This window comes from Anser brachyrhynchus (genome assembly GCF_964034855.1).
Source record: "Anser brachyrhynchus genome assembly, chromosome: 6".
Lineage (NCBI taxonomy): Eukaryota > Metazoa > Chordata > Aves > Anseriformes > Anatidae > Anser > Anser brachyrhynchus.
Window position 1 is genome coordinate 20,749,298 of NC_137700.1, and position 26,341 is coordinate 20,775,638.

Below are 26,341 nucleotides of genomic sequence, written 5' to 3' on the forward strand. Positions count from 1 at the left end.
CAGTTGGCCCGTTGCTGTGCAGCCCCAGAAGTGTCAGGCTCCATCTTCCGTGCAGTTCTTCTGTAGGTGACAGAAGGCTGATGGGATCCTGCAGCAGCCTCCAGCTGATGGACCTTCTCCTGGGCGCTTTCCAATGTCAGATTCCTCTGCTGTGCTGTGGGCGCACACAACAGGACACGTGGTGCCAGGTGGGGCAGGTAACCTGCAGCCGGAGGGGAGCAGCACTGCTTTGCAGTGCAGCAGGGTGTGTGGTTGGACTTGTGTTTGGACCTCCTGAGCTGCGTGCTGACCCAAGAGCTCCAGGTTAGACTTCATTTAGCCCATGGAGATTCCTGAAGTGGCAGCCTTGCTCTTCAGTGCATTGGCTGCTGGCCCTTGTTCGCAGCTCTACTTTTGCTCTTGTATCTCTTTCTTTAATGGCACTTCGATTGCCTTCAGCTGCCTGAATTCTTGGGCCATATACCGTTGGTTCAAATATGTATTTAAGAAGTTTAATGTCAGAATATGGCAGTGCTGTTCTTTCCAGACTTTAATTAAACTTGCCTGACTAATGAGGTGCTTTACTTCGCTTCCACCCCCGCCATGTTTTTTTGTTCTTTATGGGTATCTTTGTTCATCCTCTCAGTATTTTACCGTTTCTGAGCTTTTGTCTACCAGCATGAAAGTAAAAACCTGAGAGTCAAGGGTGGTAAAGGTTTCCCTTCTTAGAGGTATGCTAAGAGGTGTTTAATACAGTCATTGATTTCAAGTCTCAGTGTGTTAATGGCAATGAACTTCTAACGCTTTTTATTTAACAGACAAAAAAAAAATACATCTTTGTTCTGTGTTGGCTAGTCTTACAGCTTCATCAAAGGTGCGAGCTATTAATGTGCTTTGACAGTAACTTGAAAAGCTGTGCCGTGTATTAGGAAGTCCAAGAGGTTTCTGACTATATTGCATATATCCTGCTGCTTATTGGGAGGGTTGACAAGTAATAGGCAGGATTTATTCAGAAAGTACCATTAATCTGCTTTTATTTAAGGTTAGCAGTGGCTGATGAATTTCTGAGCAGTAATGTAGAATAAGATGTGAATTGTTCTGGCTTAGATGTGATTTTCTATGATTTTATTATCTGCTGATGAGAGGAGTGATCAGAGCATTTCTGAATGAGGTTGGTACAGGAACCAGTCTGCACATTTCATCATATGTCTCTGTTTTCTGAATGAGTATAACTCTATGCAGACATTCCCAAGTCTAATAAAACATAGGTGTCGTTAAAATATGTCATAGAAGTCTCTTTTTCATGCAGGTATCTTGTTTAACTCTTAGGAACCTGATTCATGTATATCGATCCTAATTTCTGTGCATTTCAAGTGTTTTTTGTAGTCTCCAAGATGTAATTACTGAAGTCATGCAGAAGGTCCGTGTCTGTTTTGTGGCGGGGAGCCTGAGGCTGGGTGCTGTGCTTCAGGTACAGCCAGCGAAAGGTACAGCAGGAGAGTGTCTCTATTCAGCATTCTGCCCTGTTTCAAGACCCACCGAAATCAGCCGTCAGCTGATTAACACAGCTACTAATTCAGCATTCATTCATTCGGTGGCTGATTTTCTTAATCACGTTTCCCTGTAAATACAGCTGTGTGTAGAACTTCCTGGCAGCTTAAAGAGGAGACGGTAAATGCCTGCGACTCAGGAACTGGTGAGCGCGGCGGTCAGAGCTGTGACATCAAGTGGTTACTCTGCTGCCTTGCTGCCACCGCAGAAACCAGCGTGCAGCTGAGTAATTGCTTTCATTTAGAAACTGCTCGCTGCATGTTGAACGCGTGCTTTCCTGTCCAAGGAACCAGCTAGAAAATATGTTAGACCAAGCGCAAGCTTTTATTTAAATTCTTCCTCTTGAGTGGCTGTCCTATTTTTGCAGGTATTTACTCAGACTTTTGCAAACTTGTCATAATTTTCCTTCTCCGGGTTGTAGTACTACCCTGGATCACTGTTCAGTGTCCTTTCAGCATGCAGAAGCTTTAGTCTGATACTCTTGAGGACCGCAGAAACCCACGTTTTTTCCAGTACAAGTAACCAAATGAAAGGAAGTCATCAGGGTTCCCTATGAAGTGTGAGTATTGGGCAGAAAAATGTTTCAGGGTGCAGCACGGCGGGTCTTGACAGTCACATCGATGATATTCCTTAAATTTACCCTGATGAATTATTTAAAACAAACCAAATGTTCAAATTTCTCAGTGAAAAGTAATGACATGGAAGATATAACTGCTTGGACTCCTACTTTCCTTCCTATGGCTTTAGTTCGCGTACGGTTGCACACTAAGTGGTAAGACTGTTCTGGTAGCATAAAGGCAGACGCTTGTCAGTGTGTGCCAGTTTGGCGCTGTGGAATTCCTTGTTCTTTTCCTCTTTTTAAGATAGGCAGTATCCTGAAGGCTGAGCAGGTGGTAAGGAGGGAGTTTTTACAGCTGCCACACTTCTGCTGGAGTCTATAAACGGCAAGAGCAGGAGGACTGGTGCTGGAGGAAGAATGCACATTCTTGGCGTTTTGATGTGTATTTAGCTGGCAAGCTTGTAGGACCTTTGAATACCGTTAGGATTAACTCGGTGTTTCCTGCGTATATTCCCTAGTACTGCTGTACAGCAGCCTTTGCTGTTGTAACAGCAAGATCTCGAATGCAAACCTGCAATTTATCTTTTCTCTCTAACCAGTTCCAGCTTTAGAGATGGAATTTCCATCACTGTGTCTTTGAAGTTACAGCCTGTTTCATGTCTATGGCTTCTGTGTGTTCCTGTCCTAGACAGCAAGAAATATTCTTGAATATCTGGTGGACTAAAATCTACCTTGTGTAAATGAAGAGTGTTATTTCTTGAAGGTTAGCAAATGTCACGATTAACAGCTGCCTTAGCTGGTATTCTGTAGCAGGTCAAGCATCTGGAAAAAATTCTGCTCAGCAAACTTCTTTTGAACGATTCTTCCCTAGAAGCAAAATAAACATGCTGTAGTGTCTTCTCTACCTTTTGTGGTAGATCTTTGCAGTAGATGCAAATCCAAAAGCACTAGAGCTAGCTGAAATAAATGCTCTTGATGATACCAAACTGCAAGGTGCTGTCCTAATGGTAGATTTGGTTTTTGAAGTTACAAATGTGATCAGTTCGTTCCTAGACTGGCTTTAGCACATGGGGTAGCAGTCATATTGTAAATAGATGATGTATAGTGTACAAGCTACAATTTCTTTCTCTTTCTCATCTACAGTTTTCCTGCTGCTTTTCCTCACTGAGATGTTCCAGGCCAGCATACCCAATGTGATACAGTTGGGCAGGGGACAGTGGGATCAGCGTAGGCAAGGAGTGTTTGCTTTTTCCTCTGACTGTTTTTTGCTTAATTTGGATCAAACTGAGCACAGTGGGAGGTTTCACAAACAGTCCTCTTGGGTGGCTTTCTGTCTTCCAGCTGTGCCGGTCCTGTCCAAAGTTGAAACTTGCGATTTATTTATTTCTTTGTGATAAACACGGTTCACTTACCAATGGCTTTAGAGCGAAAAGCTTTAATAGGAAGCAGATCTGGTGGCTATGGAGTTGGTTCACTGTTTCCTTGAGGATCTCCCAGAGTTTGTTCCCTTCAAGGCTGAACTTGTATGAACCTGACCTGTGGCTGCATATGCAAAGGACTGATTTGGCGCTCCTATGAGATGTTAATGCTCAATGCATACATCAGCTTGGCAGCTGTGCTCCGGAAAACAAACTTTTTAAATACCTGTTGTACAGCTAATTGAGCTAACCTCACTTATTCAGTGCTTTCATTTCAATGCCAAACTCCTCTTCAGATAAACATCCAGAGGAAGCTGGTGGCAAATACTTGTGGTTGCGTGCTCATTACGAATACACCAGAGCAAATTATCCTTTGGGATGGAGAGCTGCTCCTATCTGTAAATCTTGCTAATCTTGGTCTGGATGTTAGATCCTGGAAGGCGTTGCCTGTTTGTTTTTTTTCCTGCCCCCTGAAAGTATGTGTTAAATGTAGAAGTTGTTTTCTCAGTAATTTTTTAATGATAATCAGGATTAGATCTGTGTTCACTGCTGCTGTTACACACGTGTTGGCCTTAAGGCTATGGCTGGGATAGGATAGGCAGGAGGGATACATCCTGCTGTCCCCTCTGTAGCTCTATTCCTTCGTGGATTTATGGGCAATGAACAGACCTTCATCAGCAGGTGAGGTCTGGGTGCATGTGGCTGTTGCGGTATGGGCTCAGGGATGTGCTGTGTGTGTGTCTTTCCAGGCTGGGGTTGGCTCGTGGTGTCTCCTGGTGCAGGCAGGGGGCAGGGTGGTAGCTGTTGGTGATGTGAATTAGGGGAGAAACAGGGTTACGGGGGCTGTTGTCAGCACTTCCAGCAGCCTTTGTAAAAGCTATGCTAGAGGGGCTCCCAAAATATGAGACAGGATTGGAAATGTGCTTTCCTCGTGGGTTGGCTAGTTCTGGTGCAATTTTAATAATTCTTGACCACGATTTCTGTTTTTCCACACTGCTGTTCATTTTTCTCCCCTACCATTAGTATAATCTTTGATAATTTCTGCCTGTGGACTGACCTCAGACAGGTACAAAGCATGCTCTGCAAACTGAGGCAGCCAAAGCACGGGAATTCAGGCTTTGTTCAAACAAGTCTGTCTCACAAATGTACAGCCAGATGATGCTGGGCATGGAGCTGTACGTGGATATGAAATGTGCAGCTTCATTTCATGCTGTATTTAGGGATTATGTGTTATTTAGGGCTTACCAAAAGTTACAGAGAGCCGGTGTGAGAGTGCTGTGGGTGCCCAGCCTGTAACAGATTGCGACCAGCGAAGCTGATATTTTTGGGCGTGATGTTTGCTTGTGTTATCCCTTGTACCGCTGGGACCTGTCCTTTTCCAGATCTTTTTGCAACCTCTTCAGATGTCTCCAGGTTTTTGGAAGTGGTTAGCCTTGTTTTCTTTTGTAGTAATCTGTTCTGTGTAAATTGGGGTTGCTCAGCATTGATTCCACTGTCATCAGCTGATGAAAAATGGAAGAGAAGAAAACCGACTAGGTAACTCCAGGCCTGCTGTGATGGCTCTGTTTTTTTTATTGTCATCTCCAGTCTCCTTCTCTGCATGTATGCAGTGATGGGGAGTGGACTCCTCCCAGCTGGAACAGCAACCAGGGCACGGTGCTACGTCTGAAGGTGCCAGGAGGTGCGTGCTGGAGGCAGTGGAGTCATGTAGCAGAGGCAAGCTGTGACCTGGTGGACGTGGAGTCATCCTCCAGAAGCAAAGGATGACCCAGAAAAGAGTGCTGGGAGTGGTGCAGGGCTCGTGAGGGCTCTACGTCTGTCTGCAAACTGCCGCCTGTGTCAGGTTGAGCAGGATCCTGCAGTAGCCACAAGAGTTGCGTGGGAGAGGGATTTTTGCAGCAGCACCTTGGAAATAGCTCTGCTATTTCGAACGCTGGTGCTTTGTGTGCTTTCCTAGAACTCCATGTGGACTAAATGGTGAGGATACAGTTGCCAGCTGGAAAGTGTTTTTCTTCTTTTGAAATGTACGTATATATTTTATTGCTAGCCTTGCAGGGGTTGTTACTGTGCTGGGGCTATGGGAAGGCAGAGTAGAGGAAAAGCAGATGTACTTTGCAATAAAGGGCCGTAGAGGGGACACGCCAAGCCATTTTCTGCTTTAATGGGAACAGATGGGTCCAGATTTCTCTTCTGAGTAATGAAGTCATCTAAAAGACTGAAGAAGAGTTGCACAGACATGGCAGTGCTATGCAGTACCCGAACCACAGCTGCTTACCCTCCCTCAGTTTTCTTCTGCGATTGTTGATGGGAATGGACTCCCGACAATTTTAGCCTTTGGCTGTAGGACAGCTGCTGTTCAGTTAAACACCTGGGTTCCTCTGGTCGAAATTTCATTAATACTGTCCAGACTTCCTGCGGCAGCTGTAAAATGAAAGGCCTGGCACACTGGAGGCTGCTGCAGGTGAGGATCTCATTGGCTTTAACCTTGTGCTCTCCCCTTTCCATCATTAGCTGGCCAGGAGCCTCCTTCCTCCTCCACTCTTCCTAAAAGCTCTCACACAGATGTGATCTCGAGGCTGGGGAGGACAAAGGGGAAGTGTTGTTATTAGACATCTTTTTAAGAGAAGGAAAGAAGTCTTTTAGCAGCATTAGGTTGTGATGCATACACTTACTTTCCAAAAACACAACTACAGGGGCTTTTCCAGGTCTTACAACTGAGCGCTGACAGAGCTTTCCAATTCCCGTTTGGTACCCAAGTGTAAAGTTTATGCAGAACACCTCCACATTACAGAAAATTTAAATACTTAGATTTATTTTCATGGAAAACCCTGTGTAGAATGGATTTCCTCTGTGAATCCCTGTGATTGTAATCACGATGTTCCTGTGGGGTAAAAGTAAAGTAATTTAATCCTGTTTAATGCTTCATCAGCTGAAAAACAGGTGACTGAGGACATGCAAATTGGTACGTTTGTTTTTAGCGGGGATAGGATATGTCCAAGAGTAGCTGCTGACAGGTAAGATGAATTATGTGCCTCGCTCCAGTGTTCAGTACGGCTTAATGTAGTGTTGCACAAAGATGTAATGGAAATCTGGAGCTTGAGCAAAAGATTCAGAGTCCAAATACAGTTTTTTAATCTAGCTTTTGACTATTTAGTGAGTTTTAAGTGTTTAAAATGTCTTTCCTCGGCCTCCCTTCAGACTGAAGGGCCAGGTAGTCCTTTGGTAGGGAAGGAAGAGGTAGGATGTGTGGTTAACCTCATTTCTTACGAATACCTCAAGGTTGGCATTAAAACGCATCACTGCATGGCTCAGGTGTGTTATTTTGCGTGATAAAACTTCTCCCTAGTAAAACCGGATGCAATTGATGGGCTGTAGCTGCTGGGAAGCTGCTGTTTCACTGGGAAATTGTGGGGCCGTCTTCTGATCCAGGGGGAAGTGGAGTGACCCACTGTAGTATTACAGAAACAGCGCGCTGGCTGTCGTGTTATGAGCAATCGCACTAATAGGTTCCTACCAGCTTGTGCTAGGAGCCTGTCAAAACATGCAGTGAGATTTGGGTTTTCCTCCAAGGGTTCCTTACAGGAGCTCTTTGCTGGATAGTTGGGTTACATGATGTCTGGCGTGGGAGCTCTGACTGTTCTGGAACAAGGGGAATGCTGTTTTATTTCCATCAGTAGGACTCACTGGGACGCCCAAGTGACTGTGGTACATAACCATACAGGCCCGTTGGGTATTCTTAGTGTCTGTTCTCTAGCCAGTTTTCCCTATAGCTTCAGTTTGTGTTTTCCTGATAAACCTGTAGACAAAGGAAAATAGGAGGGATGCTGTCTAGAGACTGTTGCTGGAGGCGTTGTAGTGTACGTGTAGTGTATATGGTCTGCTGCTTAGCCAGATAAAGGTATTGGAAGACCAGTCTTGCCCATCGCATGGGAAAAAGGAAGGATTAGGTGTGAACATAGATGCTCTAATATGAGAAGAGTTCAAATTGCCACAGAGCCGTGTGTGTTTGGCTGTGATAAAAAACTTGGATGCTTTGCACCACGTTGATGTAGTGCTCTGTTCACACGAATGTCACTTCCTAGAAATGACATGTCTTTAATCTTGTTCCCTTTCTAAACACTGGGGAGACACGTGCTGTAGTCCACACATCTGGAGGCCTGTGCCCTGCTTCAAAAAGCAGTTCAAGCTCCTCATCTCCTGGGGCATCTCCAGCCGGGAGCTCGTTCGGAGCAGAGCAGGGTTCATGTGAAAACTGCGTGCATCTAACTAAAAACGAAGACTCTGCCTAAGTCTTTGGTATGAAGCTTGGAAGCAAGCATCCTGGGGCTTTCCTGAGTGTCTCAGTCCTACCACCCATTCATTCAACAAGTTCTCAGTGATCGGTGTTACGATTGCCACTCTGTAGAAAGTGTTTTGTGTGGTTTGAATCCGTATGAGGTGCCTGCTGTCAAAACCACAGGAATCATTAAAGGCCTCTTTCTGAAGGGGAGCTTCCATAAAAATGTTTTTGAGATTAGGCAAGCTGGTTATTTTTGCAATACTGGCATCAGTCAGAGCTACTTGTTCTGAATTCCTCTTTACAGAGAGGCTGTAACTAGTTCAGATTTGAAAAACAAAACAAAAACAACCTCCCCCTCGAGTTACTCATTAGAGAGAGCTTGGAAAAACAATTACATCTCTAAATATATTGGACAGGAAGCCTTATTTGAGAGCCCCCCTCTTGAAAAGAAGTATTTTTAATGTCAGACTCTGCTTGAAACTTGCCCCTGGTAAGTCATGTTGGCCTGAACAGAAAGTGCTGTGTACAGAGGTACGTGTGGGGAAGAGTTTGTGTAACTAAAGCAATGATTTACTGTGTGTTCTGATGACCACTAGTCCAACTTTTCCTTCCATTGGAGTATTACAAAGTTTAATAATATCTACTGGAAATTCCACATCTGTCCTGTGTTGCTGCAGCCCAGTAAAGGACCAGGCAAGCGTTTCATAGTAAGCTGCTGTTCTGGGGAGATAAAAGCTGCGGGCACCCTGTGCTTGCCTCATCTCTTAGATAAGGGCAGACATTCTTCCTTTCAGTCTGCTAGATGTATTTGGAGCTGTTGTGCTCGGTGTTAATGCTGGGGCAAAGCACACCTGAGGGAGAGCAACCTCAGGGGTCTTCGAGGTCCCTTCCAACCTGGGCTGCTCTGGGGTTTTCATCCTGCTTTGCCTTCATGCCTGGCTGTAGCCAGTGCATCGCAGAGTTGTTTGTATGGAAGGGAACATCACTTTGGTCATCACAGCCCTCCAACAGCTTGTATTTTTGCTGACAGTTGATAGGATAAGAAACCCCATAAAGTTAAGACAAAGGAAAAATAGGGTTACCAGACTCAAATGGACTGTTCAGCTGCTGGTGTTGCTTCGAAGTTGTAGCCAGTTGGTGCCAAACAATTACATGTTCTCAGCTGGAAAGAAGCTCCTTCATTCCCTCCAGCAGAATATAAAATTAATTTCCTGTGATTGTTTGCTCAGCCCTGCTTGAATATTCTGTTTGGGAGTTTTTGGACTGTCGAAAGGGTGAAGTCAAGGCCGGTGATGTGCTCCTCTGTGTTGTGCACGACTTGAGTTGAGGATTTTCTAGCCCAGTTGTAATGTAGTCCTGCAGCTCCCTAAACCAGTCTTGCCAAAAATGAAGTTAAGATTTTCTGTAAATGGGAATCCAAGCTCTCGTTAGTGTTTTTTACACTATTTACACTGTAAATATAAGACTGCTGGTGTAAATGGATGAAGCTGCGGAAAGAGATCTAGAGAAATGATGGGTGTTGGTGTTTTGGGCACGTTTAAGCATGCTGCATGCTCCTTAAAGAAGAAGGCAGGTACCTTCATCCAGTCCGCATTGCGTGCAATGCATTTTTCCACATTGACTCTGAGATGACTTCTTCTGAGAATGCCAGTGCGGAAAGCACCTGAATATCTCGAGGAGCTCTGGCATATCCCATCTTCCTTGCCCTGGAGAAACTCATTTTGCTTCCCTGTGAGGTAAGAGTGGAGCAGACAGGCGGCAGAAGACCTGAGGCTTGATAAAGTAGCAGTGTGGTTGTGTTCAGTGTTGTCTGTAGTCTTCTCAGCTTGAAGTAATTTTCAACTTGTTGCATACTTTCTTCCCGGTATGGCCAGAGGGCTACAGCACTTGGAAATGAATGCAGTGCCTCTCCACGAAGCCTCAGAAACTCTCAGGTGATTAAGAAAACAATTATTAAAAGGCCTACCAAAAAACACTTTTGCTTTTCCTTAGGACAAACTTCCCTTTGTATAAACTCCCAGTAGAGAGAATTCATTCTCCTGAGCTAATAACTAGTGACAAAGGGGCTTGCAAGTTTGCAGGATTTGCTTCTAAAAAGCAAGCTTGAAATATGTATGCTGGGCACTCTGAAAGGTTGTGTGCCTGGGATGTGGGACACTTCTTGTAAAACATGAATGAAAAAGAAGTGGCGAGGAAAAACCTGTCAATCACATGGCATCCACTAAGGGGAAATAACATTATTAACAGTTCGGATATATCCAAAAGGTTTTAAAATCCTGTTTTCTCCTCTTTGCTGAGCAGAAGGCTCTTTCCTCCCAGGGAAAGCCTAGAGCACTGTCTAGGCTGGGGCTTTCCCTTTCAGGAGCGTATATCTAATTGTCCCTGTATGCTTGTAGGCATTACTAACCTTGCAACATGACCTTCTGTTTCCTGGAGGAGAACCTCTAACGGTGAGATTGGTTTCAGTTGTGCAGCATCCAGTTCCTGTTGTGTACAGCAATAGGAACCGCTCGCATTTTGTGGCAGCCGCTCATCTACGTACTGGTCTCTAACGAGCTGCTTGGTGAAAAGGAACTCTGAATTAATTTTCAGGGAGGATTAAACTGTTGTCTGTGCTAGAATTCAAGCCTCTGAAATTTTCGTCAATACTAAGCCTGATGTAATTCTTCAATTAAAATGCTCCAAACCGAAATGAATTTAATTGGGTTTAGCTTTCTAGCTTGTGTTCCCATGTAGAAAACCCTTAATCAGTTTGTAGCCTGATATCCTAATTTGTCCTGTCAGGGGATTTAACAGGAATATACTTGCCATAGGGTTGTGGAGTTAAATGCTGACTTCCTGTGGGCTTGTATCTTTCTGGAGGTTTTTGTAGAGATGCTGAATTGTGTATTAGGAACTTAATTGTATCTGAATCAAAAAGTCTTGGGCGACTTTGAGCACTACCCCTTTCTTAAGGTGCTTTACTGGAAAAACGTTTAACTTGAGTCATTTCTGTGGTTTCTTAAGCTCTTGAGAGAGCAGCAAACTGTTGCTGGGCCTGCCCCTTCTGGCCAGGCTGGCTGCTTGTGACTGTGGCCTTTACAGAGCTGCAGGGACAAGGTATTTGCCTGGCATTAAACAACTAATATATTATTAATAGCATGACTACTGCCATGACATCACCCTGCTGTTTTCTGTCATACGGGGTTTCGCTTTCTATTTTCTCGGGTTAAAGATATGTTAATGGCAGCTTCCCCTTTGTGTCTTCACAAGGAGATTCTTAAAAAAAATATTATTCTGCTTCTGTTTTTTTTAAACAGGGTGGAAATATCAGTACAGCCTGGTGACTGCCAAGTCACTCGATAGTATGCTGTGAAGCAAGGTAGTAAGGCTTGTGTATGATAGGTTTGTTTAGGCAGTCCTCCTGTCAACGCACACAACTGGAGAAGCTTCTAGTTTCATGCCAGTTCTGAAATGAAGGAAATAGTTCTGCTGAAGAATGGTTTTTAAGGAGAGAAATGAGGACATTATTTCCAGTAGAACTCTGTTAGGGTGGTCACAAATGCACGCATCTTACAAGTTTGAGTCAGTCATGCAGCACTACTCTAATATGAAGTGAAGAAGGGTCCTTGGGTGTTGCTTGGGGTGAGAGCTGGCACCTTAATCATGCTCTGGTATCGATATCTCTCATGTTTAAAGGAGGGCTAAGAGTGAGGCTTTGAGCTCCCCTGGGACTGCACGTGGGCATCTTCCCCTGGCTGCCTTGCAAGCCTCAGCGCAGCACTCCAGGTCAGGGTATTTCCAGGAACACGTAGAAGGAGCTGATTACATCTCTTCATTTCTTTCCTTAGCAGATTTGAACTTCGAAGGGCTTGTTAAGGGGCATCAGGTCGGAGATGTGCCCAAAGCAGCAGCCAGCCTTGCGGGGCTCTGACCCAGCAGATGTACAGGGCAGGAGTTGGAGTGCTCAGCTTTTTTCATCAAAGCACTACTGCTTGGGCTCAGCATCAGCACGCTCACGGGTTCGGCTCGTCACTGTGAGCTTGGAGAGCCCTGGCCCCCTACTCTCTTTCTCAAATACAGGTCTGTAGTCTCATAGGATATTTATTTACCTTGCTGCTTGTTACGTGCCTTAATCCTGAGATGCTGTCACACCTGAAAGCTTGGTCTGTGGGTGTTAAACCTATTGTGCTAGCCTGTGAAGTCTTGTTCAGACTGTAACCACTGCTTCCTTTCTTCTGTTTCAACTGCATGATTAATTGCTTGGTTAGAGAGCAAGGATGCGTTGCTGTTTGGAGAAGGTGTTTCTTTGTAAAATATAATACTTCCATCTACCTCCTCTCCATGTAATTGTTATAATTGTCTTCTCTTTTGAGACGCGAGAGCTTTCTCAAGCACCGTTCTCCATTGCTTTGTTGCTGATTTCCTTCCCTGTGTGGTGCTGTTCCTCGGTTCAGACTTCAGTGTTCCAAGCTTGGAAATTACTTACCTTTGTTCACAAAAACAAGAATAAGAACGTTCTCTGCTTTTTGGGAAATCCTCATCACTTAAATAATGTTATTCTTCTTTCCTGACGAGAGAGATGAATTTTGTGCAACTGATAATATAGCTTTTTCTAAATTTAGTCTTTCTTTCAGAACGCTTCTGGCTCTCCTCTAAAAACTTTATTTCCTCCTGCAGGGAAAGGATGGGGATGAGAAGCAATGCTGCCAAGGCATTGTTTGTTACTGGGTTATCAGAAGTCAGGTTCTGCAGAGCAGTTGCATCAGTAAGCCTCTGTGTGCTTTAAAAATGGCAGGGCAGGCATTCCTCAAATAGCAGAGCAGTGTATCTTCACCTGGGTATTCCTTGGTGCATGTCTGGAGAACGTTTGTTTCATCGTTCAGTTGTTCTCTTGATGCCACTGATTTATTGAATACTGCACCTTCTAGTGTCTTTTAAGTTTTTGTACAATTCTGCAATACTGTCATAAGTATTTTTAGCCAAGTTTCACAATTTTGTAAGTCTTTGCTTAAAATAATCTAGCAAAAGATCCAGGAGGAAGAGTCGAGTGCAAGGAATTTTGGTTGTTCAAGTAATGTATCTATAAAAAGATCTGTCCTATGATGAATAATGCACTGTGCTGGCAGAAGTTTGAGAGGCTTGTCATAGCTCTGGGTGCAGCATGGATTGTGTAAGTCGTAGTAGTTGGTAGTGCCTGGGCAGTGCCCTGCACCTGCTGCGGCATCAGCAGGCGTGAGCAAAAACCAAGACATTGTGGCATTGCCAAATGTGCAGTGGCTGATGTCATTTCTTTTTTAAAATAGAGCTTGTAGCATTCTGATTCCTGGAAAAATGTATGCAAGTATTAAAAAAAAAAAAAGTGATCTATCAAAATGCTGTAGGAGAGGAAACATTTCACTTGAGTCAACAGATTATGTACAAACTCGCTCCCTGTTCCTGTAAACAAATGGTGATATGGGTTTACAACGTGCCATGAGGCTTTGATTACAGGGAAAAGTGAAGTAACAAATTGTACCCTGAACGCTTTGAGACGTGATGTGGGATGCCAGTGAGCAAATGATAGTATATCATGAGTTAATACTGTATTAAGGGGATGTTATGGCATATGGCTGCGTCGCAAACCGAGCCTGGGCTGCATTTAGTTCCTTTGCACTATGAGAAAATGGGCAGGTTGTAGAAGTACCTTCAGCGTATCACCTCGGTCCCCTTCCTTCAGGGTTCATTGTTAGGTAACTGGTTGTCATAGGGGAGTGAAAAAAGGTATAAATATATTCTAAATTCACGCTCTGCATCCAAGGCTTCAAATCCAGGTTAGCAGCAGTTTGTATTTCCCAGGTGAAATAGTCAATGTTCAGCTGGGGTCCGGGTAGATCTGGGTACCTCAGATGTCCTGGAATCAATGCTTGGCGCTTGAAAATGCAGCTCGGTCAGGTACCAGGACCGTCTGAAACAGATCTAAAGAAACATTTTAAAAAAACAAGTGAGGGCTTGAATTGTACTGAGAAACAAGAAACCTGAGCAGTATTTAAAACAGCTTGAGTCCTGTTTTTGCCTTTTTAAAAAAGGTATCTGAATTTTTCAAAATTTATGGAGTTAGATGATGGCTAACAAAATGATTTTCTTGCCACGTCCTTCATGTGCTGCCAGTAACCTGACAAAAACCTCCAGTTCTGTAGCACTCTTGTAAAACAGTTACATGCACGATCCTGGAGGGAGCGTTTTAATTGCGCGCCATAAACACTGCAAAGACCATTCCATAAACACTGCAAAGACCAGCTTCGTGCATTGTGTTCTCGGCTGTGTGTGGTTCGAGGACACCTAGAAAGAAGCTTTTGGTCACTGAAGTTGCATTGCTGGACGTCTTCCTACTCCGTTTTGGCGGGTCCTCCTGGACGGAGGGGTAGGGAAACGCGCTGTGCTTAAAATTAGCAGGGTTAATCTGGCTTAGAGCAGAGGTGGAGCTATTGATTTCATATTTTAGAGCTGATAAATACCCATGCTGACTAATACTTGGTTCATGAAAACATCCTGTGGTAATCTTCTGCCTCTCCCTGAGGATATGCAGTAGAAAGGACGGAAGAGCAGCCAGTTCTTCAGAGGCACGTTGTTCCCCTTTCCCTGAAAAAAATCTCACTTTCTCTTCCTGCAATGAAAATTGGTAATACTCACAGCTTTATAACAATACAAAGCAAATGCCTTTTGTTGGTTTTGGTTTTGGCTGTAGGTACATTAAGCTGGACATAGTAAAAACCAAGAAGCAATCAGTTCTGCTACCGGTGGAATTGATGTGCTCTGCTTCCCAAAGCGTATGCTATCATTTTTTTTCCTATAATGACCTGCGTAGTAAGGTGTTTCGTTAGTTCTTTCTGCATGTCATTAATTATAAATGCTGGTTCTTTTTGCGTGCCATTAATTATAAACGCTGATAGTAATGAAGATAAAGTGAAGTCAAAATTTACTGAGATTTCCGCAAAGCGTGTGCAGCTGGAGGCTGGAAGAACTGTAGTGGGTGAAATTCTTGCCTAAGCGACCTGTGTTTGAATGTCCTTTCACATAACTGTGTAGCAATTTTGCATTATTTATTGAAGAAGATGCGTAATCCAGTCCTGTTTTTCGATTTCTGTCTTACAGCACCAACGCTGTCACAGTGAGGGGAACCTTTCAGAACGCCAAATGCAGAATGAAACACGTGTAATGCTTCCAAATCTGCTTTATACTGTTAGAGGCAGTTTATTCCTCTAAAGCCCAGAGTTCACAAATCACACGTGGAAATATTTGTCTTTTAAAACATTAGTTTCCTACTTCTGTGGCTGCAGCGAAAATGATTAAAGCATGCCATAATTCTCCTCCAGTAAAGACACGCCAGGTGCGAACAGCATTAATGCTCTTGTCATTTTCATATTTTTTAATTTACGGGGATGACAGGTGTGTTTAGAATGAACAAACGGGATTTTGGAAGCTCTCTTAGCAGTGACTATTTGCCTTAAACTTGGCCGGGGCCTTTCACCCGGCCTGGTGGCCTCTGCTGGTTGCTGTGGGAGGAGAGGCAGAGCTTCGCTCCGTTATAAGCTGCTTAGATAAAAGACAGAGCTGATAGGCTAATTGCCTGCTCCGTGGTTTGCCGTATGCTGCTGCTCTCTAGAGTGTTATTCACTATTGGCATTTGTCATCCAGAATTGTTTTAAAAAAAAAAAAAATTCAATTTAAAAGGCTGTCTCTGGAGAAGTATCTGTGTACAGGAGGAAAAGGCTCGCTGAGACAAATAGTTTAATTTGAACCCTTGCAAAGGGTGGAGGTGACTGGAGGAAGAGATTTAATAAAGGATGTTAAAAGAAAAATCATTACTTTATTTGGCAGGCAGCTGCTCAGCATAGAAATTTGGCTTCTGGCATCCCTGACCCTGCAGGAGTTTGCCTTGGACAGTGGTTGGGTTTTCCATGCTAGCAGTGTGCCGTGAGTCAGTCTGGAAATTGGGAATGCCTTCTGGTTGGAATTTTTTTTAACGGGACTAGGTAGTTTTCAGCTTGGCTTTTAGCATTCGCCTGGGCCACTAGGGAGCTGGAGGATGTAATGTGGAGAGAGCTTGGATGGCTTTGTAAGCCTTAATGAAAAAAGTCCAGCTGCAGTTCTGCTGACGCTGCCTCATAATGGGAGAGCAGGAGAGCGATCGGTCCGAGAAAGCGAGCTGGAGAAAGTGCTATTTATTGCTCGTGCAAAGCTATAGCTTGTCTAGGGGCAAACAGGCATGCAATTTGGGCTGCAGTTTGGCTGCAATATAGATGTTGCTGTGCACAGGAAGGTACGGATCCTCATCTTCCTTAGGTGGTGTAAGGGAGCCTAGAGTACAGCAAGAACAGCAATAACCTTTGCCAGACCTAATGCTGTTTTTCTGGCCCTAGCATAGCAGGACCTGCACCAATTCCCTGCTTCTGCTGCTCTCCTGGAGGTTGGAGGTAGCATAAAAACACACCAACAGGTCTGCAAAAGATAAATTTTTTAACTTGTTTGTGTCATCTTGGATTGAAGCTGAAGGCAGAAAATGGTCTGTGATTGGAGCTGTTAAAAACGCAATCAAGCGCTCTTCTAATTCATCAGCTCAAAAGGAAAAAAAAAAAAAGCATCACTGCTTTTTTCCAACAAGTAGGTCCTTCAGCTCCCGAAATGGGGAAGAGCGAGGCTGGGCCCCCTGGATGGTCACACGAACAGGGAACAAACTCCGTGGAGCCGAGAGTGACTCCAGCTCTGTTTGGTGCTTAGCAGAACAGCACTGGCATCGGATTTTGCTTCCCAGCTGTTTATGGTAAGTCATGGCCAAAAATGAGTTTCCACTGGCCACTCAGGTTTTGTACGTAACTAGTGGAAATATGGCTAGCTTCTTCCTGGCAGATTCAACCACAAGACTCAATCTTACCTGGCTCACTTGGTTTTGTTCTTGGTGCTAGTACAAGAGCTGAGAGATTGCTTCACTGCTTAGCCTGAGAGCTGATGTTCCTCTATGAGCTGGAATAAATGGTCTTTAAAATCTGGGTCTTTGTGGCAAATTGAAGATATTATTATGCAGTAGCCAACATAACGGGGTAGTGTTTTGTGTTGTGAGGTTGCCCAATGTCCATGTGTGAAAAGAGAATTGGAAATCCTCACCTGGGTATCAGAAGATGGAGGAACCGAGATGGTTTCTACATGAACAGACACTGTTAGTGGAGGCTGCTGCTGAAAGCCATCTCAAACCCTCCCCAGAATCACGCAGAGCACGTCCCTGTTTGCTGTCCCCTCCAGTTTGCCCTATAAAAGCCTCGGAGGCTGCTGCTTCTGCCCCGCTGCATGCGGGTGATTGGGAAGTCCAACTGAGGAGCTCCCTGCAAAACCCATTTGTATATAGTCTGTAGTGATGGGTGGGAAAGCTGTTACTCAATCAAGCTTTTATAGCAGCGCTGCCGAAGTTCAGAACTTAGCTTTTGACTCGTTAACAAGAAGGTTTAATTGCCTAGAGTACTTCTCCATGGGGAGATATATTTGGACAGATTTCTTTTGTAAATATTGTGAAAGAAGCTCATGCTTTTGTTCGTCCCGTTTAGCTGTGTCACAGGATGCTGTGTTCTTTTCATGGCCATTGATTGAAGTATTTTTGTATCTCTGGTATTCCAGTTAAAGCCATAGCAAAAAGATGCTGGAAATAACACTTGGAGGGAGAGGCGGGGAAAAGGGAAAAAACTTGTCTTCCTTGTTTTTTCTCTGAGCCCAAGAAAACTTGATGTCAGCTATAGCTGGCTTGGATAGGATTGAAAGAATGGGGTGGCAGACATTAAGCAGTTAGAAAATGGCCAGTGATTTATGGTTTGGTGGACCAATTGGTCATCCCAGCTACATCACATAGTCACCTTGTCCCTCTCTGCCCTGGAGGTGTATGAACCCTCCAGGATGACCAGGTGGCATTTAAATATACTCACTCACATAAATGAAGCCCTAAGAATGGATCTGCTCAGTGCTGCGTGGATAAATACCTGGGTTCCCCACGTCCCTTCTGGTGATGGTGTTCACGTTGTCTTTTAGACGCCTTTAGGAAAAGATAAAAGCTTTGATAAGTGAAATGACTCAAAAAAAAAAAAAAAACTGGTTTTGGTCCTCTAGTATTCAGCTGGTTCTGCTGGAGACCGACCGTGGGTGGCTCTTGTGGTAGCAGTGCTCTCCTCTTCCCCAGGAGCTAAGCACGTAGTCTTGGCATCGTGGAGACAAATTGGTAAGAGCTGTTAGCATCCTTAGCAGCCTTCACTGTCAAAGCAGTTGCCTGTTGCAGAGGAAAGCACCACTTTAAATGGAAAATCTCTACCCCTCATCTCATTAAAAAAAAAAGCTTTAATAGAAGTGTTGCTTTCATGCATCTGCGTGATGTGAAGGACCCAAGGTTGGTTAAGCCTCACAGCGGGGAGTAGCGAGATATTTAGGGACTGCTGGTTGTCTGAAACACGGATGCCATGATGGGGTAATAAAAGAGTGCAAGGGGTTTCTGTTACAGCAAAGCTAGAAAGCCGTGTGATGTAAAAATAGAAGAGACAGAAGCAAAGAGGAGGTGTCTTTCTGCCTACTCAAAAGAGTTCAGAGTCAAGCAAAAAACATTAAACAACTCAAAACCCTGCAAGATCTCTAAATATGCTGGCTGTTTTTTCAGCCCCGTGGTATGTTTGAAATCTTTTTCCAGTGGCTCTGTCAGCTCAGCCCTAATTCATAAGGGGAAAAGGCTTTTCCTCTAGTGGTATCGGAGCACATTGATCTCCCCTCCCTTGGCCAGGGGAACAGGAGCAGCGCAGCCGAGAGGTGCGCTACCTCCTGCAGGGCAGGTGGCACCGAGTCCCTTTGTCTTTTTCTCCAGTGTGCTTCTGTCTGCACGTCATTCCTGAAAATCTCTGGGGTTTTTTAGGAGAAAAAGCAGAACAGTGGCACAAAATGGTCAGCTTCAGAGACAGCAAGAACGCTGTGGTCCGGGAGCAGCGAACGTCTCTTACTCTCTTCCCTCAGATGGGAGACCCGCTGCTGTCCCCGTGGAGAGATGGCTCTGTAGGAGACATCTTGGGGTGGGAGGGAAGTGTTTTGGGGTCGGTTCTGCTACGTGAACAAACAGCATCGTGCTTTTGAGGCTCTGTGGCTCTGTTTGCCAAGCAATGGGAGGTGGTGGCTGAGATTCAGCACTGGCGTGGGTTTTCTAAATACACATGGTTAGTGGCTGAAGGGGAAAGAGATTCCCCTAGAGCAATTTCTGCTTCATAACTCGCCTTGGAGAAATGAAGAAACATTCAGTGAGCCTCACAGAAGACCGTAGCTTGTATTTCCCCGTGTTCACGTGCCTGCAGACTGAGATGTCTTGTGTCGAGGCTTGGGACCCTCGGGTCTCTTTAGCAAGGAGGAGAGGGGCTGGGCTTTCATTCACGGGCTGCACAGGGCTGAGTGTTGTGAGAGCAGCCTCGGTAAAACCTTCCCATCGCTGGTTGCTATGAGCTGCTTGTGAATCCAGGTTTATTTCTGTACGTGCTTACGAGCTCTGCCACCTCCGTAAGCTGAGCGCAGGGCTCGCCACCGGCGACACGGGAGCGGGATCGTGAGCACCCAGCAGCCTTGTCTGCACTTGGCTTGCTCAGCCCTCGTGCTCAGCAGCATTGCTCTTGTGAACGTGCAAAAGGGGTGGAAGAGGCTTGTGGGCAGGGCTGCGGGGCTGGCGAGTTAATGCGTTAAGATGTTTGCTGGCTGCCGTGCAGCCAGAGTGCTAAAATACATGAGTTTTTCCCCACATTTTCATGCTGTTAATATCTCTCTGACATAGATGAAGCGTTTTGTTGTGTGCGTGCTCCCCCAGCTATGCGATGATCTGAAAGCTGCTGCCTGTAGGGAAATGATGTAGGAGAGCCTTGTGGCCGTGGTTACTTTTGCTCCAATTTCTACAAGTGTTTGTTACAGACAGGAATGAGTTCATCACAGAGCATATGCCGTTTGCTTAAGCTCTGATACTGTGAATGTGGATTTTCCATTCGTCATGCTGCTAACCCAGCTGACTAAATAGGCACATCCTTGTAATGAATGATTAGAAGTAGGCTATTTCTTTTCCTGCCTCCCAAATTGTTTTTTGCAAGCGTAGTACCCATAAGGTGGCTGGCACCCATTTAGCAGTGCCATGCTTTTGTTCTCCCGGGGTGTTCGTAAAGCAAACACCAAGCAGGGTGCTGGATCCAAGCAGGATACACCTGTACCTAACACGCTGGCAACAACTAACAAGTGGGCCGTTAGACATGGTTTGCTTTGCATGCTGTCTTTGAAGCTTGCTTCTGAGTTGTGTTCTCCTCTCCAAAGCACTGAGCATCCTTGGGAGGACAGGCTGCTTGGTGCGTGACAGGTTAAAAGCCTGGTGCAAGCCCTCAGGCCATTACGTGCTGCTTTGCTCCCTGTGCTTCTCTTATTTTGCACAGGGAGAAACGGTAAACATCAGTGGTGGTAAATTGCTGTATTTTTGGCATCAGTGCTCATTGTCTAGGAAGCTGTGCTTTAATTAAATGCGTTGCAGAGGTGAGGGGCCGGGGCGGTGCTGGACACTTGGTGGGGTTATGCAGCTAGCTCTTGTGCCATTCCTGCAGCGCTCTGCTGGGGAGGAATACGGATGGTGAGTTATAGTCTCTGTCTCCGGCCCTTGACCCGCTCGAGTTCCCCAGAGCAGGTGTCGCTGCGCAGGAGGGCAGGAACGGATGCAGTCCCCAGGGCTCACAGTGCTGTGTCCTCCCTGGAGCTGAGCATATTGTCTGGGGCACGGCTCTTTCTGTGGCCAGCAGATTTTGGCAGAGGTCTCCAGCAGCCTTTTGGCTGGTGGAGCAGCGACAGTGGGAAAAGCAGCGTTTGCTCAGGTCTCCTGGGGGAGAAACGGGCCTTCCAGGGGAGCGTGGATGTTCAAGAGAAAGGAAAATCTCCAGGAACTTTCTGCTTAGGTGAAGACTGTTGTTAATTGTGCAAAGGATTGTGGTACCTCAGTTTATTTTTTAGCTAAAATCCTCGTTGGGATTAACAGAGCGTTCATCTCGGCATTAACACCCAGGTCCCACAATGAGTTTTTGAGTGTAGTTTAAAATTCCAATTTCTCAAGCCCAATTATTTTACTTTTTAGAAGGAGAAGATACGTGTTTGAGCAGGAAAGTGCTGTTGATCTTTACTGTTGTAATTAGCTTTCTGTAATTAGCTCAGTTGCTTGGTATTATACGTGGATAGAAGCAAAACTTCCTACTTGCAGCAAATGCTGGAGCACATTACAAAGATTTGCTTTGAAAGCAACAGCTACCATGTAGTATAAGAAGCATTTGGCTGTAGTAGAGGAGCAGAATGACTTCTGTAGGAGTAATTCATAATATTAATGCAGCCCTGGATCGTGCTTGCGCTCGGACAAATGCATTAGTCGCAGAGAAAAATGATTTGGTTTAGCAAGATGGGTGAATGCGAAACATCTTGAAGGGTCAGCAGTGTTCAGCTAACATTCAAGTCCACGTGTGGATGTGAATGTATGGATTCAAAGTCTGTATAGGGATGCAAAAACCCATGCCAACTCCTGTGTGAAGAATTCCTGCATCATTTTGGGTGGGTAATTTGGTGCAGTCTCAAATCACTCAACCGCTTTTTCAATGCTGTCTTTTCTATATGCTCATTTTCTGGTATTCTGTGGTGTTTTTTGTTTTGTTTTTTTTGGCTTTTGTGCTGGGAGCGATGTAATTACCTCTGACAGCAAATAATTTCCCAACAGAAAATCGATGGGGCAGAAGTGTAGAAGTGTATTAACGTATTTGGTGGTGTTGCCTGCTGCAGTGCACTAAGAATTGGGGTAGATGAGGGGAAAATTAATGTTGGAAATGCCCTGAGCCCTTCTCTTACCTGGATGCCTCACTGCTGTTGCATGTGCTGCAAACCAGGCTCGGGGCTCTCAGCACCTGGGGGAAACCCCTGATGGTGAGACTGGGGATCTGCCTCCCGTTTGTGGTGCTGAGCACAGGGCTTCCCTGCAGCACAAGGTAAAAAAAAGGTAATTCCCCAAAGCAGTGCTGATGTATAGGGGGAGGAAAGCGGTGGACTTAATTCCAAAGCTGTTCTTTAGCATACTGGGTAAAAATCGGTTCTGCAAAGGCACCTTGGGGCCAGGGAGCCGGGATTCCTCGTGCCACGTCACTGGGTCCCCACCTGGGCACAGGGGGAGCGCTGCAGTGCTGTGAGGTAAGTGGCGGAGGGGCTGTTGGAGTAGCAAAATTTGTGCTAGCGAGCCTGCTGCTAACCAGTAGCTTTCCTTATTTAAAAGAGGGAAATACGGAGATGATAAGGAGCCCGGAACAGATGGTCTCAGCGCGGCTGCTTTGATCAGCAAATTTAGAAACAATGGGATCCGAGTGCTCAAATGTTAGCTGTTCTGGGGTCTGCAGAGCAGGGAGCCAGGGGAGGCGCCTAACAGGGAAGACGTGCTTCCCATGCAGCTGCCGTGGGGTGGAAATCCCTTTGTTCATGTTCCTTGTGCCATCTGAGTCGTCCTCACGTGGGGATGCAAACCTGGCTGCGTGACCTGGCTGCTGGAAGCGATGGTTGCGTGTAGGGCTTCCCCGGAGCAGCCATTCCTCTCATCACCTCCCTTTTCATAACCTGCCTTTTCAAAGTGGCTGCACTGTTTTCACCTGGAGGGTAATGCAAAAGAAAAAAATGTCACTTAACGAGATTATTGCCCATCTGCATTTTAATGTGGCTGTCAGCTGTGGGCTGTCTTGTGGGTTATTGATGTTAGGTGGCAGAGATCAGAGCACCTTTGTTTAGCTAGACTTCATTTTTTTGTCCTCTGCAGACCAAAGAAGATTTATGTGACTTTAGGCTACCTGACACACAAATCTGAGTGTCAAACAGGTTGTAGGAACGAGCATGGCTTATGCAGATGTTAAATACAGGGTGTGCACTGAAAAATGACTCGAGAAACGTGTTAACTGACGCGAGCCTGTTTTCATCGCGTGTAAGCCACTGATGACAGCATGGTGTTGCACTGCCTTTGGGGAAGGCACTGGTGTACAAAAAATAAATCACTGTACATCTAGTCTAGGGTGAGGTTGGTGAGAGAGCAGTGAAAGTTACCTTTCACTGTCAGCCTCTTGGTGAGGGGAAAACTAGGTGTGTTTTTTTTTTTTAAATGCTCAACTTCAAGGGAAACTTGTGGATTTGTTTTCAGGTGTACGCTTATGCTGAAGATGTACGTGTGTGTACAGGCACTTGGGATGTGAACCCTTAGTTGCTCTGCACTTATATATATATTCATTGCTCTGAAAGGTGTTAAATATTTCTGCACGCTCTGGCCAAACGTTTTTACATGTGAGGTGCAGGCCGATTAGTAAAATCCCTGCTGGTATTTCTGCCTGCATCCTTTCCTGACTTCCTTGTTGCTGTGTTTGTGCCCTGGTGTTTCAGCCTGGAGTTCATCAAACTTGAAGGTGTTTGGCTTTATCGGTGCTTCTCAGCCTGCGACACGAAGGACCTGAAAGAGGAAACGAGGTGGAAGAAGCATGCCCTTGGCTCATCCTACAAGCCACTCGGAGGAGTACTGGAAGCACTCTTGATTTATTTTAAGCACAGAATGAATTTGAGACCTTAAAACGTGATTGCTCCAGCCCTCTGGCATCCAGAAGCACAAGCCCTGAGGAGTCACTCAGGGGCAGCTGTCAAGCTTGCTGCGTGCTCCTTCCCCCAAGTGGAGCTCCCTGCATTTATTGGACACCCTGAGCGGTGCGTTAGGCGCTGGGCGTTGGGCAGAGGCTGCTGTGGGAGGGCTGGGATGCCACACTGGTGTGCAAATGGATTGCTTGGCTGTAAGGCGAGAAGGCTGGGGAGGTGTAAAGCACGTGCTGCAGTCCTTGCCCCCCTCTCTCTAGTAGAGGGCTTCCAAATAGCGTGCTTTAGAGCTGGATGTTGGCTACAGGAGAGCGTGTTCAGTAAATCAGCGTGAAACAAAGCTGCAAATAATAGAGCTGGACTGGCTACTGGGCATGAGTAGCCCGTAAGCAGACTGGTTGTACTTGGTTTTATGAGTAAATGCTGGTTGTACAAGTGTCTTTGGCTGTTTTCTCATTTGGGGCTTCCCAAATGTGCTGGTTTTCGAGGGATGACCGAGTACCGCAGCTACTTGAGGCATGCTGGTGGATGATGCCTGGCAGCTCAGCTGGAAAGCAGGGGCCCAGCAGCAGTGCCTGGCTCTCCACATGAGGTGCTGGGCATCTTTAAACTGCCTGTCTCTCGGGGATTTTTGGTCACAGGTATCTTAGTGCATGCCTGCAGGGAGAAATAAGTAGGGGTAGGCGATGAGTTAGGGTACAGCAGATTCAGGAGTCCTCCAAATCCTACTTCATTCTCTTCCTGGAGCAGGGTCTAGGCATCTGGACGTGAAAACCCTTTATAGTGGTTATACGGCATCAGGTTACGGTGTTTGAGGCTGAGGTTAGCCTTGGGGAGAGGGCTGGGATGTGGCAGGACCTCTCTCTTCAGCAGGAAGACAGGAGCTATCTCAGTTAAGTGTTTTGGTTCCTCTGAAAGATGCTGTTCATTTTTCTTGTCCATCGAACGCTAGGAAATTGGACTGGGGAAGAAGGGAAAGATTTGGTGTTAATTTGGGGTAACTGTAACCCTGAATTTGGAGAGGGAAGCTCAAGGAGTTTCTTCTCCAGGTTTATGCTGTGTAACGTGGATCTCGTTTTGCTTCGATGGCTTGCAGCGTTGACAAGGGGAGGTCTGTTAGATGCTCGCAGGAAATGTGTGCAGAAAAAGAAAGATGAGTTCAGCCGTAAATTTGGGTTTATTACAAGGTGATGCTGGGGTTAATGAGGACGAATAGCTTTTCTGTGTGTGTCTGTAGAGGGCTGATGTATTGACTGGACTCCAGAAATAGTTAAAGCCCCCAAATTAATAGTGGAGCTTTTATTGAAATGAATGTTTTTGTGGCTGGTTAATACAGTGCTCTTTGAGAAAGCTGGAATCTGACTGAGCCACTTGGCAACCCCTTTGTGGGGGCTGAAAGGTCCCCCTGTGCTTTTATGGAAGTAAAAAAGGAAAATTAATCTGAAGGATGGACGTCCTTCCTTCGTGGAGAACAGAACCCTTAATGCAATATTGGAGACTTTACTTTTTCTTAGCTTTATTCGATTTAAGCCCTCAAAGCTTCAGCTGCCACTTTCAGCCATGTTTCTCCGATTTTCATTGGGGAACAGGGATGAATGCAAATACAGACCTGCCAACAAGTGGCACAGTACTTAATAAGATTAAGCTTCCAGTGATGCTAGCCTTAATTCCTGGTTAGACAGAAAACGTCAGTTCCAGATGTCAGCAGGGATGATGGAGTATTTCTCATTTCCCGGTTGCAAATTCTGCGAGGAGGAAAAGCAGCGGTCACAAGGCTGTATTGATCACACCGAAGCTCTTCTGTCCAGCGTCATAACATCAGTGCCCAGCGAGGAGTCGTTCCCAAACAACCTGTCTGGGAGGCAGTCTTATTTTTTTTATGTAGCATAGTTAAATTTCTAGGATGGAGGACACCTGTATTTTTTTAAAAGCTATAATCCCAGGGAACTTCTGCTTGTTCATACGTGAGATCTAAACAAATCTCTTTCCAGATGAATTCCTGAACTGTCATGCTGCAGTGTTTGTTTGGTTTGTGCAGTCGGAGCCGCTTACACCACGGACAACATACTACATGCGGAGCAGGAACAGGTCTGTCGTGGTTGCTGGCGTCCCTGAGCTTTTGGTGTGAGGACAAGCAATGGGCTGCTGCGGGCAGCACCTCTGTTTGTGAAGCCAGCCTTTTTAGAAATTTCTGCATCTCTGGCTGTTCAAAGTTTAAAATAATAGATGAGATAGTCTTCAGAATCGTTGTTAGACAAGTAATGTTTTTGAAAAATCCTGTCTTGCTTGCAAGCTCGTATTTCTCAGTCCGTTCACTGAGGTCTCTATTTATACCCATTGAGCACTGTAACTACAGTAATGCTTTGGAAATGGAGTCTCTTGCTAGGATCCGAAACTATTTTAATGGACTTCTCAGTTGAGTGCCAAGCTGGGAGGATAGTGGATTATTTGCGTAGCCTGAACCGCAGGTCAGCGCTGCCTGGGGGAGCAATGCAGGCTTTGTGTGCTTCCCTTGGTGCCGTTAGCATAGCAGCAGCTCTCCCAAAGTCTTTTGGACAAGGTCTAAATTGTTGGTGACAACCTGCTCCGGTCTGTGTCCTCACCTCTCAGCACCCTGGGTGTGCAGGGAGCATGGGGAAGCCTACCTTGCCTGCTGCACGTCCTGACCTAAATGGAAGCGGTAACACGATGAGCTGCAAGTCTTGCCCCGAGGAAATCCTTGCTCCAAATCACAACAAAGGAAGGAAACACCTGCCCTAGGGCTTCTCCTGTGTGCATCCCTTCGGGTGATGGTAGCAGAGTGGAGGCAGCCTCCAACCCAAAATGCGGGTTCTTCTGGTCGGCCCTGCCGGCAGGCAGAAATCCCAGCCCTGAGCTTGCTGGGATTCCCTGCTGGTTATTTATTTACAGGCTTCAAGC

General features: G+C 45.6%; 1 protein-coding gene across 6 annotated transcripts in view; it reads left to right on the forward strand.

Moving 5' to 3' along the window:
* MCU (mitochondrial calcium uniporter) overlaps positions 1 to 26,341 on the forward strand; it is a 76,822-nt gene that overhangs the window by 17,064 nt on the left and 33,417 nt on the right. For 4 of the 6 annotated variants that reach the window (XM_080598410.1, XM_080598411.1, XM_080598407.1 and 1 more), the window contains one exon: positions 56 to 197. The exons of 1 other annotated variant lie outside the window; for it this stretch is intronic. In XM_080598410.1, coding sequence (XP_080454536.1) covers positions 81 to 197 — 117 coding nt within the window. In that variant the 5' untranslated portion in view covers positions 56 to 80. The remainder of the gene's footprint in view (positions 1 to 55; positions 198 to 26,341) is intronic. One more of the 6 variants, XM_080598408.1, reaches the window with a different exon arrangement.